The sequence below is a fragment of the Eriocheir sinensis genome, chromosome 57 (assembly GCF_024679095.1).
Source record: "Eriocheir sinensis breed Jianghai 21 chromosome 57, ASM2467909v1, whole genome shotgun sequence".
Lineage (NCBI taxonomy): Eukaryota > Metazoa > Arthropoda > Malacostraca > Decapoda > Varunidae > Eriocheir > Eriocheir sinensis.
Genome location: NC_066565.1, coordinates 7,725,142 through 7,744,329, shown reverse-complemented (window position 1 = coordinate 7,744,329; position 19,188 = coordinate 7,725,142). Strand labels below are relative to the sequence as shown.

Sequence of the window (19,188 nt, the reverse complement as noted above, 5' to 3'; positions counted from 1 at the left end):
ACCACATGGGAAACACTCCACTATCCACCACAGAGGCAGATAAACACCTGGGAGTGTATGTTACCAAGCTACCAGTGAAGGGATAGCCAGCACACCAATACCACATGGGAAACACTCCACTATCCACCACAGAGGCAGAGAAAGACCTTGGAGTGTATGGTACCAGGCTACCAGTGAAGGGATATCCAGCACACTACATAATACCACATGGGAAACACTCAACTATCCACCACAGAGGCAGAGAAAGGCCTGGGAGTATATGTTACCAGGCTACCAGTGAAGGGATATCCAGCACACCGATACCACATGGGAAACACTTCACTATCCACCACAAAGGCAGAGAAAGACCTTGGAGTTGATGTTACCAGGCTACCAGTGAAGGGATATCCAGCACACCAATACCACATGGGAAACACTCCACTATCCACCACAGAGGCAGAGAAAGGCCTGGGAGTGTATGTTACCAGGCTACCAGTGAAGGGATATCCAGCACACCAATACCACATGGGAAACACTCCACTATCCACCACAGAGGCAGGGAAAGACCTGGGAGTGTATGTTACCAGGCTACCAGTGAAGGGATATCCAGCACACCAATACCACATGGGAAACACTCCACTATCCACCACAGAGGCAGAGAAAGGCCTGGGAGTGTATGTTACCAGGCTACCAGTGAAGGGATATCCAGCACACCAATACCACATGGGAAACACTCCACTATCCACCACAGAGGCAGGGAAAGACCTGAGAGTGTATGTTACCAGGCTACCAGTGAAGGGATATCCAGCACACCAATACCACATGGGAAACACTCCACTATCCACCACAGAGGCAGAGAAAGACCTGGGAGTGTATGTTACCAGGCTACCAGTGAAGGGATATCCAGCACACCAGTACCACATGGGAAACACTCCACTATCCACCACAGAGGCAGAGAAAGGCCTGGGAGTATAATTATGTTACCAGGCTACCAGTGAAGGCAAAATCCGTGCCAATTGCAGCGGACGGGTTAAGAAATATATATACATAGCATTTTGATTTTTTTTATTTTTTTTATTTTTTTTTACATGTGGCCTACAGCGCCGGTAGGCTAATCCATATGAGCCTGATGGTTGGCCCTAGCCCGTCATGGCGCAGGCAATTGTTTATAGTGGCGCCATTATTATTATTGGCTCATGCTGCCCCCCGGAGCTCATTCTTGATTCCACTTGTGCTGCAGAGCTTCTTTTAGAGTCTGGGTTGATAGGTGGTCTTCAGGACAGCATGTGGGTAGTCTTAGGCCACTTGGCAGTGACTGAAAAATCCCAGGTGGTTAGCGGCGGATTCGAACCCACATCATGGACAACGCACCGAATGCGAGGCTGGCACGCTGACCACTCAGCCACCACCACAAAAAACATAGACCAACAGTTACATTAGGAAGACATACTCAATAAGGAAAAAACTTATTCATGGAAACCAACAAGGAAAGGTTAGATACTGAGGAAGGGAGTAAGAACAAAGGGGTGGAATAAGATAACATGTGCTTGTGTGCTTAGAACTGAGTGTTGGAAGATCAAGACAGGAAGGAAGGGCATGATTGCAGGCTGCTGGAAAGTACAAAAAGATACATTGCAATAGATTACAATATGGGATAATAGTGTAGCTACTTCTAATATAGTATATACAGAGGATGATATGTAGCTACTTCTTCCATCCTCACAATTAATACAGGAAGGAAAGGCATGATTGCAGGCTGCTGGAAAGTACAAAAAGATACATTGCAATAGATTACATCATGGAATAATAGTGTGTAGCTATACTAATACAGAGGATAATATGTAGCTACTTCTTCCATCCTCACAACGAAGGCAGCATTTCCAGACAGTAAGTAACAGCATAATCGCAAACCTCTGGAAGATACAAATTGACACAAAGTGAAAACATAATTGGAAGCTGCTGCTGGAAATTACGAAAAGGACATTACGAGATGAAACACAACAGACCAGCGTGCTTCCTCCTTCCTCTGAATTATGGGAAAATCTCTTGGACAGGAACAGAAAAGAAAATGACAAACTGCTGGAAAAATACAAAGAACTACTGGGAAAGAAATGGACGCAAGGTGATAGATTATGTTACGAAATGGGGAAATAATACGTGAACTAACTGTCCCTTCCCCTGAATAGAGACACATAAGCCAATGCCAAGGAAATAAAGACACTAGACCAGTGGCTCCCAAACTTTTCACATGATGCCCCCTATTGATTTATAAGAAATCCTCACGCCCCACATCATTTGTTACTCCTTCCTGTGTGTGTGTTTATTTCTTGCAAAACTGCAATTTTTGGCAGATGGAATCACGCCCTCTCTTTACCTAGCTCGCGCCCCCCAAGGAGGCATGCCCCCCAGATTGGGAACCACTGCACCAGACGATAGATTGTCACGAAATAGGGCAATGATATGTGGGGTCATCAGTACAGGTGTGGGGTCATCAGAGCAGGTGTAGGGTTGGCAGGGCAGGTGTGGGCCCATCAAGGATTATTGTCAGGACAGGTGTGGGGCTGTCATGGCAGGTGTGGGGCTTTCAGGGCAGGGGTGAGGATGTCAGGGTAGGTGTGGGATTGTCAGGCCAGGTGTGGGGCTGTCAGGGCAGGTGTGGTGTCATCAGTGCAGGTTTGGGGTCGTCAGGGTAGGTGTGGGGCCATCATGGAAGGTGTTGGATCGTCAGGGCAGGTGTGGGGCTTTCAAAGCAGGTGTGGGATTGTCAGAGCAGGTTTGGGGCTGTCAGGGCAGGTGTGGTCTCATCAAGGCAAGTGTGGGTGTGTCAGGGCTGGTGTTGTGTCATCAGTGCAGGTTTGGGGTCGTCACGGTAGGTGTGGGCCCATCATGGGAGGTGTTGGATCGGTACGGCAGGTGTGGGGCGTCATGGCAGGTGTGGGACTGTGAGGGCAGATGTGGGGCCATACGTCAATGCAGGTGTGGGGTTGTCAAGGCAGGTGTGGGGCCGTACATCACGGCAGGTGTGGGGCTGTCAAGGCAGGTGTGGGACTGTCAGGGCAGGTGTGGGACTGTCAAGGCAGGTGTGGGGCTGTCGGTCAGGGCAAGTGTGGGATCGTCAGGGCAGGTATGGGCCGTCATGGCAGGTGTGGGACTGTCAGGGCAGGTGTGATCGAGGTTGTCAGGGCAGGTGCGCGCGATTGTCATGGCAGGTGTGGGGCCATCATTGCTGGTGTGGGACTGTTAGAGCAGGTGTTGGGCCATCATGGCAGGTGGTGAGCGATCATGGCAGGTGTGGGACTGTCATGGCAGGTGTGGGGCCATCATGGCAGGTGTGGGACTGTCAGGGCAGGTGTTGGGCCATCATGGCAGGTGTGGGACTGTCAGGGGAGGCGTGGGACTGTCAGACCAGGTGTTGGGCCGTCACGGCAGGTGTGGGACTGCCAGGGCAGGTGTTGGGCCGTCACGGCAGGTGTGGGACTGTCATGGCAGGTGTGGGGCCGTCATGGCAGGTGTGGGACTGTCAGGGCAGGTATTGGGCCGTCATGGCAGGTGTGGGACAGTCAGGGCAGGTGTGGGGCCATCATGGCAGGTGTGGGACTGTCAGGGCAGGTGTTGGGCCGTCATGGCAGGTGTGGGACAGTCAGGGCAGGTGTGGGGCCGTCATGGCAGGTGTGGGACTGTCAGGGCAGGTGTTGGGCCGTCACGGCAGGTGTGGGACTGTCAGGGCAGGTGTTGGGCCGTCACGGCAGGTGTGGAACTGTCAGGGCAGGTGTTGGGCCGTCAGGGCAAGTGTGCGATCGTGAGGGCAGGTGTGGCCGTGTAGGGCCGTCATGGCAGGTGTGGGACTGTCCAGGCAGGTGTGGGGCCGTCATGGCAGGTGTGTGACTGTCAGGGCAGGTACGTGTTGGGCGGTCATGGCAGGTGTGGGGCCATCGGGGCAGGTGTGCGATCGTCAGCGCAGGTGTGGGGGCATCAGGGCAGGTGTGGGGCCGTCATGGCAGGTGTGGGACTGTCAGGGCAGGTGTTGGGCCATCAGGGCAAGTGTGCGATCGTCAGGGCAGCTAGGTGTGGGGCCATCACGGCAGGTGTGAGATCGTCAGGGCAGGTGTGGGGCCATCAGGGCAAGTATACAATCGTCAGGGCAAGTATACGATCGTCAGGGCAAGTGTGCAATCGTCAGGGCAGGTGTGGGGCCGTCAGGGCAGGTGTGGGGACATCAGGGGAAGTGTGGGGCCATCAGGGGAAGTGTGGGGACATCAGGGCAGGTGTGTGATCGTCAGGGCAGGTGTGGGGCCATCAGGGCAAGTGTGGGGCCATCAGGGCAGGTGTGATCGTCAGGGCAGGTGTGGGGCCATCAGGGCAGGATTGGGGCCGTCAGGGCAGGTGTGGGGCCATCAGGGCAGGTGTGGGGCCATCAGGGCAGGTGTGGGGCCATCAGGGCAGGATTGGGGCCGTCAGGGCAGGTGTGGGGCCATCAGGGCAGGTGTAGGGCCATCAGGGCAGGTGTGGGGCCATCAGGGCAGGATTGGGGCCATCAGGGCAGGTGTGGGGCCATCAGGGCAGGTGTGGGGCCATCAGGGCAGGATTGGGGCCGTCAGGGCAGGTGTGGGGCCATCAGGGCAGGTGTAGGGCCATCAGGGCAGGTGTGGGGCCATCAGGGCAGGTGTGGGGCCATCAGGGCAGGATTGGGGCCGTCAGGGCAGGTGTGGGGCCATCAGGGCAGGTGTGGGGCTGCCAGGGCAGGCGTGTGCATGGGGCCGTCAGGGCAGGTGTGTTGCCGTCATGGGGCCTTCCTGTGGTCAGGGGCCGTCTGTCTTGCCCATAATTCCGCCCCAACCTTACCTATGACACACACCCGTGTAAGGCATTGTGCTGCCAAAACATGTGTGTGTATTGTACGCAGGAAATGACGACCCCCCCAACCTTACGTACCCTTATACCCGTATAATGCACTGCACTGCCAGATTCGTGTTGCCGGTAAATTTGTAGCACTTCACCAGTCTCGCATTTCCGAACGAAACTAGTTTTTTTCGGTAGTTTTCGGCCTGTTTTGAATGAATATGCGTGTCATTTCTATCGCAAATCACGTGTTTTTTTTTTACCCCCCCCCTTCCAACCAAGAGACTAATGATTTGCGATAAAAAATTTAGAGCACATTCATTCAAAACAGACCGAAATCTACCAGAAAAAACTAGTTTCGTCCACACAGGTGCATTTGAACTAAACATAACCCTAACATAACCTAAAACTAACCTAACCTAACACTAACCTAACACTAACCTAACCTAACCTAAACCTAACCTAACCTAACCTAACCTAACCTAAAACTAACCTAACCTAACCTAACCTAAAACTAACCTAACCTAACACTAACCTAACCTAAAACTAACCTAACCTAACGGCCTCCCTCCCTCCGTTATAAATGATTTCCGAGGGGTGTTTATGGGGATGAATTTACTCAGAATGCGGAGCTCTTTCTAATGGTCAGGGTAAGAAAAGCCATCTCTAGACTGGTGTACTCCTACAATAATACCGTGTTGCCTTGGGTACCTGGCTATACAGTAACCAGCAGATAACATTATTTCGTCTGATGTGGAAATATATTTACAAGTTGTATCGTTTGTGGTCCAATGTAGCGCGTTTGAGGCTCGTGTGTGTAGCGGAATTATAAAGTTCCAGTTGGCAACGCTGCCAGGTGACAGGTTAGCTTTGAATGCACCAAGGTATGCGGCGGTGGAAGCTTTGAGGGGTGATATATGGGGTGGAGCACCTTTAGGGAAAGATTTAGGAAGGCTACCCTTAGATACAAAGTCAGACTGGAACGAATGGATGACGCGAGGCTGGCACGGAAGGTTTACTTGTGGAGTGTGCATGAGAGCAAATGGATTAAGAACTACATGAGAATGGTTGGTGACAGTGGTATGCGAGTCAGGTGGGTGAGCAGAGAGGAAGGGAGGCGTTTCTTTGAATGGAAGGTGACTGACAGAAATAGTGAGGGTCTAGAATGGGATGCGAGAAAGTGGAAGAGAGAGATAGACAGTGCAGTGAAAGGTGACGGTCTGAGGAGGTGGAAGCATGCGATGGAGCGAAAGACTACTTTGGAGTGGTACAGGGAAAAGGAAGCCCCGCAGTGTGTCAGCTGGTATGATGGAAGCCTGGGTGGTGATCTTCTCTTCCAAGCTCGAGCGCAGTGTATGAATGTGAATGCAAGAAATTACAGGTGGTCTGAGTCCCGCAGCAAAGTGTGTCAGATGTGTGACAGGGGTGTGGATGAAACTGTCGTGCATGTGATACTGGTGTGTGGGAGGTACCGGAGAGAAAGGACGGAGATGATGAGGGTGGCACTGAGTGAGATGGGCTGGGATGTGAATGGGAGGATTGCAAGGACAGAGAGGGAATGGATGCTGCTGCTGCTGGGACTGAGTGATGAAGCAAATGATAGAATTATAGAAGCCATGAAGAGTTTTCTGGAAAAGATGTGGTGTGCAAGGAATAGGGAATTGGAAGATGTGTAATGGATACTGCTTGTGTTGTTTTATTTTTACAGGTTGTGTCGATGCGAAGGCCTGACTCTCCAACGGGTCACCTGTACAGCAAGAGCAAGAGAGCACACGCCGCATCCCTTCTGGCCCTGCCCAACCAGCCCCCTAAAACACCCCAGAAGAAGAAGACGACGAAGGCTCCACACCCACGGGCCAGCGCTGGGGACCTGCTGGCCAGCGACACCCTCAGCCCCAACACTGCCAGGGACAACACACCACCCACCCGCCGAAGTTAAGTCTCTTTCCTTCTCAGCAGCAGAGTAGGGGTAAGCTTTGCGTCCGGATTTACCCGGACACATCCGGAAATCAGATAACGAAATCTGCGTCCGGGGGTATTTTTTAAAATCCCACAAATGTCCGGAATTTCACCTTCTATCATTACTAAATGTTAAAAAATAACATTTATTAGATTTCCTTGTGTTGAAATGATGGGAGAGAGGGTCACCGAGTCCGAGGGGCAGCTGCGTTGGGTTGGTTGCGGTCAAGACTCTGACGTGTACGGGTCCTGTATGAAGACGGTGCTCGCAGCCTTCCCAACACCGCCTCTCTTGACGTCGCGCTTGCGCCCAGTCTTCACCAGCTCTGATAGGGGTCAGTTTGGATTACTGTTTGCGGCCTTGTGACCTCGTCATTACAACTATTACTTGTTCTTGTCGAGATGCCCAAACGAAAGTGTAAATTCACTGCAGAGATGCAGAACAAACTCCCGTGCTTCAAAAAAGGCAGGGATGAGTGGGAAGCGAGTGTTTGGTGTGTAAACCAGGAACATTTGTCTCACTGGCACATAAAGGCATTACTGACTTACAGTCACATATGAGCCATTATCATGTTTGAAAGATACAATTGAGAAAAATTAAGTTGCCATTGGTCGCAATATTGACTCATGGATAGGAGAATTAAATTAAGGCGCCAACAACAAGAACACTAAGTGGAGAAACGGAATTCAAGATTATCAGCCATATGCAAAGGTAAATAAGTTAAGTTTCCTTTAATTAATTTACATGTTTTCTAGTATCATATCAGGACCATAATCAGGTGTTAGTGAAGGTGTCCGGAATTTTGATAGTTCATATATGGCAACCCTAGGTAAGCTGTCCTGCACAAGACAGGCCGCCCTCCACTCATAAGAACATAAGAACATAGGGAAACTGCAAGAGGCCGGGTGGCCTACACAGGGCAGCTCCAGAATCCCCCCCACTACTCACGATGGGTGAGGTGTAGTTACAGGGGTTACAGGTAGAGGCTTGATCCTCGTTATACCGGCGGTACTAGGCACGCATCCAGTACCCCGTCACCCTACTGCACCCACACCTCACTGCCACCTGTCGTCCTCGTCCATGTAGCTATCCAGTCTACTCTTAAAACAAGCTATCGTCCCTGCACTAACTATGTGATTGCTGAGTCTATTCCATTCCCCCACCACCCTATTACTAAACCAATGCTTGCCTATATCTCCTAAATCTATACTTTTCTAATTTAAATCCATTACTGCGAGTTCTATCCTGCTGGCTAATTCTCAGTACTTTACTTATATCGCCTTTGTTGTAACCCTTGACCCATTTGAATACTTCTATCAGATCTCCCCGCACTCTTCAGCTCTCTAGTGAATGTAAGTTTAGATGTTTCAGCCTATTTTGATATGGGAGGTTCCTCAGCCCCTGAATCATCTTGGTCATCCTCCTCTGAACTGATTCTAGCAAGTTGATGTCCATTCTGTAGAGGCAGCTCCTTTGACCCTAAGCTCCCGTGTATCTAACCCCACCTAATATCGCTGTCCATGAATTTATCTAGTCTATTTTTGAATGTGACAATTGTATTGGCACTCACCACGTGACTGCTAAGCCTATTCCACTCATCCAGCACCCTGTTTGTAAACCAATTTTTGCCTGTGTCCCTGTTGAATCTGAATTTATCCAGTTTAAACCCATTACTTCGTGTCCTACCCGGTTCTTTTACCAACAAAACCTTTTGAATGTCTCCCTTATTAAAGCCCTTCATCCATTTATAAACCTCGATCATGTCAATGTTTTCTTTTCTAAGTATTCGCTGTGGTATATGCTGTCCTTGCCCCTCTACTATTACTCTAACTAAATTATTGTAAGACATTTCTACCTGGTTCTCCTGGCTCTCCAATCCGCAGTTCTGGCCCTCATGAATCCCTAAATTATCCCAGTTTACCCCTTCAAGATGTCTTCGAAGCCCCTCGTAATTTGCTCTTCTGAAATCTGGCACTAACACTGGGTTTGGTTCGCGGGTTACCGCCCAGTCTAAGCTAAAACGAATCGTTCTGTGGTCACTATTTCCTAACTCTCCGCCCACTTCCAACTCACGTAGCAAGTTCCCATTATTGGTTAGGACTAAGTCTAATATGTTATCTCCTCTGGTAGGCTCAGTAACTACCTGCTTAAGGAAATTATCTTGTATAACTTCAAGAAAGTCCTCGCCTTCCAGGTCACCCACTAGGTCTTCCCAGTCTATATTCCTATAATTAAAGTCCCCCATTACGCAGACATTTCTACTCCTAATCGCCCTGCCAATCTCCTGTAGTAATATACTCGTGTCCTGCCTGTTAAGGCTGGGTGGCCTCCTAGAGTTAGTTTTTCTTTCCCTTTGTAAACGTCCACCCAAACTGATTCTGAATCCATGTTAGTTTTGACTGAATTGTCAACTAAACATTTAAGTGAGTCTTTAACATATAGCGCAACTCTGCCTCCCATTCTGCCCCTTCTGTCTTTGTGAAACATCTGATAACCCGTTATTTCAAATTCTGATCTAAAATTTCTATTGGCAGTGTCTATTCATGTCTCAGTAATTGCTATTATGTCAAAATTTTCTGAACAAGCTTCACCCCTTAGTAAGTCTATCTTGTTTCTGAGGCTCCTGCTGTTAGTATAGAAGATTCTTAGCCCGCCCTCTGTTACTCCCCTATAATTACTTCTAAGCTGCCTGGTTATATTATGAGCTAGATGTCCTCTTCCATTACTCCTCCCCCCCTCGCCTATACCAAAAAATCCCTCAGGGTACCAAATGCTCGCTCAAGGGAGTCTGAGAGAGCCTTAACACCCTTGAACATCAAGTGTATCCCATCACGGGCGTAGAGGGCGTCGTTGCCAAAGAAGAGGTCCCAATCTGCCCGAAATCGTGCCATATCTATTCTCCGACTAACCAAAAATTCTTTCATTAATAGAAAATGTCAAAACCTTGCTTTCTCTAACTCTTCCCGTGACTTCTGGCATCTAGCCAAAAACATCTCCTCCAACTTCACTTCTTCATCTTTCCCTCCACTCCTCAGTCCTGACGGCAACACTGCCGTCTCATCTATCTCTAAGGCTGAACTCTTCTCTCAAACTTTTTCTAAAAACTCCACTCTGGACGATTCTGGGCATATTCCTCCTACTCATCCCCCCTCTGACTCCTTTATGCCTGTTATAAAGATTCTTCAAAATGATGTTTTCTATGCCCTCTCTGGCCTCAATCCTCAGAAGGCTTATGGACCTGATGGAGTGCCTCCTATTGTCCTTAAAAACTGTGCCTCCGTGCTGTCACCCTGCCTGGTCAAACTCTTTCGCCTCTGCCTGTCAACATCTACCTTTCCTTCTTGCTGGAAGTATGCCTTCACACAGCCTGTACCTAAGAAGGGTGACCGCTCCAATCCCTCAAACTACCGTCCTATTGCTTTACTTTCTTGTCTATCTAAAGCTTTTGAATCAATCCTTAACCGTAAGATTCAAAAGCACCTTTCCACTTCTGACCTTCTATCTGATCGCCAGTATGGGTTCCGCAAGGGGCGTTCTACTGGTGATCTCCTAGCCTTCTTAACTGACTCTTGGTCATCCTCTCTTAGCCGTTTCGGTGAAACTTTTGCTATTGCGCTGGACATATCAAAAGTTTTTGATAGGGTCTGGCACAAATCTTTGCTTTCTAAACTACCCTCCTACGGTTTCTATCCTTCTCTCTGTACCTTTATCTCCAGTTTCCTTTCTGACCGTTCTATTTCTGCCGTGGTAGACGGTCACTGTTCTTCCCTAAATCTATTAACAGTGGTGTCCCACAGGGTTCTGTCCTATCTCCCACTCTTTTCTGTTGTTCATTGATGATCTTCTTTCCAAAACGAACTGTCCTATCCATTCCTACGCCGATGATTCCACTCTGCATTATTCAACTTCTTTTAATAGAAGACCCACCCTTCAGGAACTTAACGACTCAAGGCTGGAGGCTGCAGAACGCTTAGCCTCAGACCTTACTATTATTTCCGATTGGGGCAAGAAGAACCTGGTGTCCTTCAACGCCTCAAAACACAGTTTCTCCACCTATCCACTCGACACAATCTTCCAAACAACTATCCCCTATTCTTTGACAACACCCAGCTATCACCTTCCTCAACACTAAACATCCTCGGTCTATCCTTAACTCAAAATCTCAACTGGAAACTTCATATCTCATCTCTTACTAAATCAGCTTCCTCGAGGCTGGGCGTTCTGTACCGTCTCCGCCAGTTCTTCTCCCTGCACAGTTGCTGTCCATATACAGGGGCCTTGTCCGCCCTCGTATGGAGTATGCATCTCATGTGTGGGGGGGCTCCACTCACACAGCTCTTCTGGACAGAGTGGAGGCAAAGGCTCTTCGTCTCATCAGCTCTCCTCCTCATACTGATAGTCTTCTACCTCTTAAATTCCGCCGCAATGTTGCCTCTCTTTCTATCTTCTATCGATATTTCCACGCTGACTGCTCTTCTGAACTTGCTAACTGCATGCCTCCCCCCCTCCCGCGGCCCCGCTGCACTCGACTTTCTACTCATGCTCATCCCTATACTGTCCAAACCCCTTATGCAAGAGTTAACCAGCATCTTCACTCTTTCATCCCTCACGCTGGTAAACTCTGGAACAATCTTCCTTCATCTGTATTTCCTCCTGCCTACGACTTGAACTCTTTCAAGAGGAGGGTATCAGGACACCTCTCCTCCCGAAACTGACTTATCTTTCGGCCACCTCTTTGGATTCTTTTTAGGAGCAGCGAGTAGCGGGCTTTTTTTTTTATTAATGTTTACTTTTTTGTGCCCTTGAGCTGTCTCCTTTGCTGTAAAAAAAAAAAAAAAAAAAAAAAAAAATTGTCGACGAACAGCCATTTGATGTTCCTAACCTCATAGCACTGCACTTTTCAGGGTGGAACTCCAACAACCCCTTCTCCGACCAATGTTGCTTCCTGTAGAGATCTTCCTGCAGTCTAACACAGTCCTCTCTCTTACCAGTTTGTCTGAAGACCTTTGTATCGTCAGCGTACAAAAATAATTCGCTGTTGAGTACTACATCTGGTAGATCATTTATGTACATAATGAACAACAGTGGTCCAAGCACTGAGCCTTGGGGCACTCCACTAGTAACCATTTGCCAGTCTGATTCTTCTCCATTTACTATAACTCTGTGTTTTCTCTCTGTCAAGAATGCTGCTATCCAGTTTAAAATGTTGCCCCTGATGTTATAACTTTTTATTTTCTCAGTTAATCTCCAATGTGGAACTTTATTAAATGCTTTAGCAAAATGGCAATATGCAACATCCACAGCGCTACCTTCATCCAGATACTGCGTCCATTTGTCTAGCACGGTAATAAGCTGCAGCACCGTTGATCTGCCCGTCATGAATCCGTATTGTTTTCTTCTGAGTAGTTGATAATTCTTCAAATGCTCTAAAAAATTTTCTCATTATGGTTTCCATTATTTTTCATATGACACAGGTCAAACTCACAGGTCTGTAATTACCTGGTTCATTTCTGTCGCCCTTCTTATAGATCAGTGTGATGTTCGTGATTTTCCAGTCTTCAGGTAACTCATTGCTCTGCAGCGACAACATGAATATCTTCCTGAGTGGCGGGGAAATTATTCCCTTCACCTCTTTTATCACCCGTGGGTGCAACCCCTCTGGGCCTGGAGACTTATGACGTTGCATTTTATCGATCACTCTTTCTATAGCATCACATGTAAATTCTATGACTGGTAAGGGAGGAACATTCTTAATATCAACGTTGGGTGTCATCCCATCAGGTTCCTCGGTAAAAACAGTACTATAGAAGTTCGCCAGCACCCTCACTTTTTTGTTCGTCGCTTTGTGTTTTGGCTGTTTTTTCAGTATTCGTATAAAGGTCACATTCGCCCACTGATGACTTAGTCTTTGACTGTACGCACTTCCAGAATATCTTAGGGTTTGTTTGGACATTCTGAGCAATGGTCTTCTCGGTGTCCTTAATAGCATTTATAGTCTCCTTTGTAACTTGATTACTTAATCTCCGGTAATCCTCTTGCATTTGTATATATTCACTTGACCCATGTATGCCACCATCCTGCATTCTTCTCAATCTATTCCAATATCGTTTTTTCTTCTTGATCTTTGGCCACAGTCTTCTGTTTATTTCCAAGCCTTTATTTGTCCTCTTCCTGAGTGTATCTTTACCTCTGAATTCCCTTTGAGGAATACACACTTTGACAGCCTCTAGTAACTTCGGCTTAAATCTCCTCCACATTTCATGTATGTCGTGAGTATCAAGGTATACGTCCCAATCAATTGATAACAGTCCTTTTAATTGATCAAAATCCGCTTTTTCATAAAGATAAATTTTACTTTTGCACTTCCTGTCCTGTGATTCTATATCACATTTACAACTAACACATCCGTGGTCACTCTTCCCAAGTGGGCTTGTTATCTCTAAGTCCCTCAACGTTGTGTCATCATCAGTGAATACCAGAGCTAATATGTTCCCAGCACAGGTCCCTCTGAATCTGGTGATCTCCTGTATGTGCTGAGTAAAACAATCCCGGACCTTTTCTAGGAGACTCAGGCTAAGGCTGTCCTCCCCAGATTTGCATGTTAAGTGTCCCCATTCTGTATTAGGCAAGTTGAAATCTCCAACAATAATTTTGTGCCTTGCACTGTATTCGCTGGTTTCTTGTAGTAACTTCAGTATTTTCTCGTTATTTTCATTATCACTGCTTGGGCTCCTATAAATAGACGTGATCAATAGTTCCTCATTTTTACATTTGATCTTAACTGCTATATACTTGCAAGCTTCCTCTTTCATCTGGATAATGTCATAGGCTATATCCTTATTTATATATACTAACAGTCCTCTTCCCTTATCCTCAAGTGCTAGATTTTTTCCAATGCTCTCATACCCTTCAAAGTTATTATACTCCGCAATGTCTCTATCAAAACGATGATTTTTTGGTTTGACTTCCTGTAACGCTATCACATGAGGGGGTGTCTGTAACTCTTCAACTTTTGCTCCCAGCTCCACTATCTTATCATTAGTTAATACATCGACATTACAAAGTAACACATGAAAGTCTTTTTTACTTGACCCAGATGTACATATTTTATTTTGGATTATGCTTGTGGTTCCTCTATCTCCTTCCTCCACCTTTTTACCTTCAGTATATGCCGGTTCCAGGGACTTCCTCTTACTACATAGTAGTTTCCCGAATCTTTCTCCTCGGCGTTTTTCTTTCCGGCATTTGCTCTGAGTTCCTTCTCTCTTTTCCTTTCCTCAATGGTCATATCATGAGACACACCAACCTTCCTAAATATTTCACCTTTGGCATCTCATAATCCTTTCTTTCAAGGATCCTCTCAGAGTCACCACTATGAGCCTTGGTAGGCTACTCTGTTCTGTTTCTCCCTTGTATCTTCCAATTCGTCTTATCTCCTCAATATCACTGTCCAAACATGTCAAGCCCATCTCACTGCATAATTCTATGAAAATTAGCTTGTCATGCTCAATTTTTTCAGACCTAATTGCCAAGTTCATGCCCTCTTTCACCTTCTCTGGGATACCATACAAGACAATGTTGTTTTTCCTGTCTAATCTATTTTGTACTTGATTGGTAGTTTTATCCAACAGTTCTTTACCATTATGAGCATTGAGGAGCCCAAAAGCAGTAGCTCCTTCAGTACTAGACCCACTGCAAACCTTTGATGCCTCTGTCTTCAAGACATCCCTGTAGGATTTTGCCAAATCTTCCTTCACCTCTGCACTCACTTTGTTCCTCGTGTCGACTGTTATATCAACTGTTTTGCTTTCCACTGCTTCATTAATCACACTCTTGACTTCCTCCCCAACTTTCTGCTTGACTTCATCAATCCTAGATTTGAACTCACTGTTCACTTGAGACCTGATATCATCTCTAATTTCCTCCTTCAGATTCTTGACATCACTCTTGATCTCCTCTAAGGCCTCAGTGGTTTTAGTTTCCAGGGCATCCATACGTCTTTCTACTTTATCCTGTCTCTTGGATGTGTTGGTTACTTGTTTGAACAATTTCCCCGCAACAATATCGCATTTGGTACAATACCAGTGAATCTTACTTACTTGATTGCTGCTCAGGAAATTATACACTGCCTCAGTGACCTCCTCACACTTTATGTGGTGCCACATTTCACATAGTTCACAGCCTAGAGCCTTGTCTTCCTCACCAACCTTAACCTTACAGACTGGGCATGTGTCTGTTTGTTTATCTGCGTCGCTATCGTCTGCCCCTGTCAGCTGATCATCCCCGCCCCCAGCCGCAAGGCTTGTTTTGCCAGATCCAACAGTATCCTTGGTTTTTGTGCCCGCCTGCTTACTAGACGGATTATTCTTCGAACGATTCATTCTTCTGGCAATATTACTATTGGAGAATTCCTTCACTTTTACAGAGCTCTCACGGGCACGTCCACCCTCGACCACGACCATGGACCCTAGGCCCTAGGAGGAAAAGACAACAAGGAAAGAACGAGGACAACAACAACACACTCAGCCGCCGCAAAGATTGGGGCCGCCTCACCTGCAGGGCTGGACAGCAGCATGAGTGGCCAGGACAAGCAGGAGCAGACTGCTGCAGGGGGCAGGAGGGTCAGTGGTCACCAGATGAAGCAACTGGCTGCTGGCAACTCCAGCAACAAAGGAGAGAGGAAGTTTGTGTGTCTGGAATGTGGAAAAGAATTAACCACATGGCATGGCCTCAGATATCACACCCTTACACACACTGGTGTGAAGAACTATGAATGTAAGGAATGTGGGAAACAATTCATCCAGAAGAGTACCCTTGATAGACACACCCTTACACACACTGGTGTGAAGAACTATGAATGTAAGGAATGTGGAAAAAAATTCAACCGGAAGGGTAGCCTTGATACACACACCCTTACACACACTGGTGTGAAGAACTATGAATGTAAGGAATGTGGGAAAAAATTCATCCTGAAGAGTCACCTTGATAGACACACCCTTACACACACTGGTGTGAAGAACTATGAATGTAAGGAATGTGGGAAAAAATTCATCCAGAAGAGTACCCTTGATACACACACCTTTATACACACTGGTGTGAAGAACTATGAATGTAAGGAATGTGGGAAACTATTCACCCTGAAGGGTAACCTTGATACACACACCCTTACACACACTGGTGTTAAGAACTATGAATGTAAGGAATGTGGGAAAAAATTCATCCGGAAGAGTCACCTTGATACACACACCCTTACACACACTGGTGTAAAAAGTCATGAGTGTGAAGAGTGCGGGAAGAGGTTCAGTGTGAAGCAGGCACTCAATCGACATGTCTTCAGGCACTATGGCCTTAGAGAGTTCAAGTGTGATGTTTGTGGAAAGCTCTTTAAGACAAGGGATGACATTGCCAGGCACATGAAGATCCACTTCTGAAGTGTGTCTGCCTACAGTAGTTATAGTGACCAAGGTAGGGAAGGGGATGGGAGGGAGAGGAAGGGGAGGAAGAGGAAGGGAAGGCTGCAGTAGGGAAGGGAAGGAAAGGGAAGGCAGAGCAAGGGAAGGAAATCCCAAGGAAGGAAAAGGGAGAGTAATGTGGTGTGGCTGGGTGTGGTGTGGTGTGGCTGGGTATGGTGTATGGTGTGGCTGGGTATGGTGTGTGGTGTGACTGGGTGTGGTGTGTGGTGTGGCTGGGTATGGTGTGGTGTGTGGTGCGGCTGGGTATGGTGTGGTGTGTGGTGGGGCTGGGTGTGGTATGGTGTGGTGTGGTGTGTGGTGAGGCTGGGTGTGGTGTGTGGTGCGGCTGGGTGTGGTGTGGTGTGGTGGGGCTGGGTATGGTGTGGTGTGTGGTGCGGCTGGGTTTGGTGTGGTGTGGTGTGTGGTGCGGCTGGGTATGGTGTGGTGTGGTGTGTGGTGTGGCTGGGTATGGTGTGGTGTGGTGTGTGGTGCAGCTGGGTTTGGTGTGGTGTGTGGTGTGGCTGGGTATGGTGTGGTGTGGTGTGTGGTGCAGCTGGGTATGGTGTGGTGTGGTGTGTGGTGCGGCTGGGTGTGGTGTGGTGTGGCAGGATTTGACTCGGCGACTTTTTTTACCACGCTGTTGGTGGTGTTTGCAGAAGGACAAGCAGGACCCGGAGAGTGACATCATTATGAGGCTTGAGTACGGTCTCCTGAACTCCTCGTCCGTGGAGCTGATTGGTGAGTTGGCGACCCTGTTTTTTCTTTGTTCGCATGTCTTTCTGTCTCTATCTCTGGTTGTGGCTTTTAATTGATGGGTCTGTCTATGTCTGTCTCTCTGGATGTTTTATTTGCTTCTCATTTTCTCTCTCTCTGTCTGGGTCTCTCTTTGTCTTTGTCTGTCTCTGTTTTTCTCTCATTTTCTCTCCCTGTGTGTCTCTGTCTCTCTGGATGTTTTATTTGCTTCTCATTTTCTCTCTGTCTGTCTCTCTGTGTCTTTGTCTGTCTCTGTCTCTCTCTGGATTTCTGTAGCTTTTAGTGCTAATGGTTGTTTTATCTACTTCTCATTTTCTCTGTGTCTGTCTCTTTGGTAGTATTGCTTTCCTTCTCTTTCTCTACTTATCCCTGTTTCATTTTCCTCCGTTCTCATTTTTTGTTCTCTTTCTGTTCTTATGTCTTATTTTTTCACCGTTTTCCTTTCATTCTTTTCCTTTTTCATTTCTCTCTTCCTCTCCTTGTCTTAGTTTTCCCTTTTCATTTCTTCTTCTTCCTTTTGCTGTCTCATTTTCTCTGTGTCTGGATCTCTGGATTTCTGTAGCTTTTATTTATTTATTTATTTTTACAACAAAGGAGACGGCTCAAGGGCAACAAAAAGTGCATAGAAAAAAAAGGCCCGCTACTCACCGCTGCCATAATAGACGAAAGTAAAGAGTGGCCAAGAGAGAGGTCAATTTGTGGTGGAGAGGTGTCTTGATTTTGGGAAAAGATGTCTTCATAGTTTGTCTATTTTTGATCTGTTGCTCTGTCTGGAAAGCTGGATTTTCTTATAGCCTTCTCAAACTAATGCTTCCTCTACATAGTTTGTCTATTTTTGATCTGTTGTCTGTCTGGAAAGCTGGATTTTCTTATAGCCTTCTCAAACTAATGCTTCCTCTACATAGTTTGTCTATTTTTGATCTGTTGCTCTTTCTGGAAAGCTGGATTTTCTTATAGCCTTCTCAAACTAATGCTTCCTCTACATAGTTTGTCTATTTTTGATCTGTTGTCTGTCTGGAAAGCTGGATTGTGATAACAAGGGAGTCAAGTAAAAAAAAAGTATTTTTTTCCCTGGGCCAGAGCCAATAAGCGCTTTTTCATGTATTTCAATACCTCAAGTTTAGCGCCATACCTTCGGAACGAAGCAAGCGGGAAATTTGAGAGGGTACTGTATTCTTTTTTCAAAATTAGCTTCCTCTTCTTATTTTCACATATTTCTTTCTTTCTTTTTTATATATGTCTCTGTTATTCTTATTTGGTCTTTTCTTTAAATTCCTCCATGCCTTACTTCTGTTTTGTTTTTCTGTTTCACACCTCCTCCCAAACCATGTTTTCTCTCCTTTAGCTTTTACTGTATAGTATGGAACATCTATCTCTACTCCTTTGTTGTAGATATTCATAAAAAGGTCATATTTCTTTTGAATGTTAGTACTCCTCTTCATATCACTCTAGTCTACCCCAGCGAAGAAAGTCTTGAGTCCAACGTAATCTGCCTTTGCGTAGTTTTTCCTTTTTTCCTTATATGCCTCATCTCGATGTTCACATCCTTCCAAAGTTTTCATCTCTAATAGCTCATGGTCGCTCTTTCTCAAGGGGCACTCATGACTGACTTCTTCATCTAGCTCAACATTTTTTGTGAAAATTAGGTCTAGTCTTGATGGTTGGTCATCCCCTCTCAGCCTTGTTTTTCCTTTGACCCACTGCGTCAACAGGTTATCTGTTGCCAGCTTCAATAGTTTACTTCCCCAGGTATTTTCTTCACCCTCCTTTGCATAGTCTTCCCAATTCACCTCTTTGCAATTGAAATCTCCCGCTAATATTATTCATTCATTCATTCATTCATTTCATCGATGCCTGCTCCTAGGGGCTCCCACCAGGGGATGGCCACGGCAGAAGAGCTTCCAACTTTCTCTATCCAGACACTCCTTCCTTGTCTGCTCAAAGTTTCTCAAAGATCTTTTCCCCCCTCTCCCTAATGTACTCTTGCACCCTATCCTCCATTTCACTGGAGGTCGTCCTCTAGCATTCCCTCCCTCTATCTCACTCACATACACCCTTCTGGTCATCTTACTCTCCTCCATTCGCTCCATGTGGCCAAACCACTTTAAGGTCTGTCACTTCACTTCTTCCATCACTCCACACTTCTTCCCTTCACCCCTGTGACACATTCCAAAATGCTCGTACACACTTTCATTACTCATTCCA

General features: G+C 46.8%; 2 protein-coding genes across 70 annotated transcripts in view; one reads left to right on the top strand and one right to left on the bottom strand.

The window, feature by feature from the left end:
* The window catches only part of LOC126984783 (zinc finger protein OZF-like), a 188,142-nt gene that overhangs the window by 62,694 nt on the left and 106,260 nt on the right, over positions 1–19,188 (top strand). For 2 of the 20 annotated variants that reach the window (XR_007737777.1, XR_007737779.1), the window contains exon 1: positions 15,883–16,243. The exons of 16 other annotated variants lie outside the window; for them this stretch is intronic. The gene's annotated coding sequence lies outside the window, so the exon portion shown is untranslated. Of the gene's footprint in view, positions 1–15,882; positions 16,244–19,188 lie in introns of those variants that run through there. 2 more of the 20 variants (XR_007737768.1, XR_007737764.1) reach the window with 2 other exon arrangements.
* The window catches only part of LOC126984775 (uncharacterized), a 59,462-nt gene that overhangs the window by 18,798 nt on the left and 21,476 nt on the right, over positions 1–19,188 (bottom strand). For 9 of the 50 annotated variants that reach the window (XR_007737688.1, XR_007737689.1, XR_007737691.1 and 6 more), the window contains exon 1: positions 844–2,307. The exons of 31 other annotated variants lie outside the window; for them this stretch is intronic. Coding sequence is in view for 7 of the 19 variants with exons in the window: in XM_050838846.1 (XP_050694803.1) it covers positions 844–902 (59 nt within the window). In the remaining 12 variants the exon portion in view is untranslated. Of the gene's footprint in view, positions 1–546; positions 2,308–19,188 lie in introns of those variants that run through there. 10 more of the 50 variants (XR_007737685.1, XR_007737686.1, XR_007737687.1 and 7 more) reach the window with 5 other exon arrangements.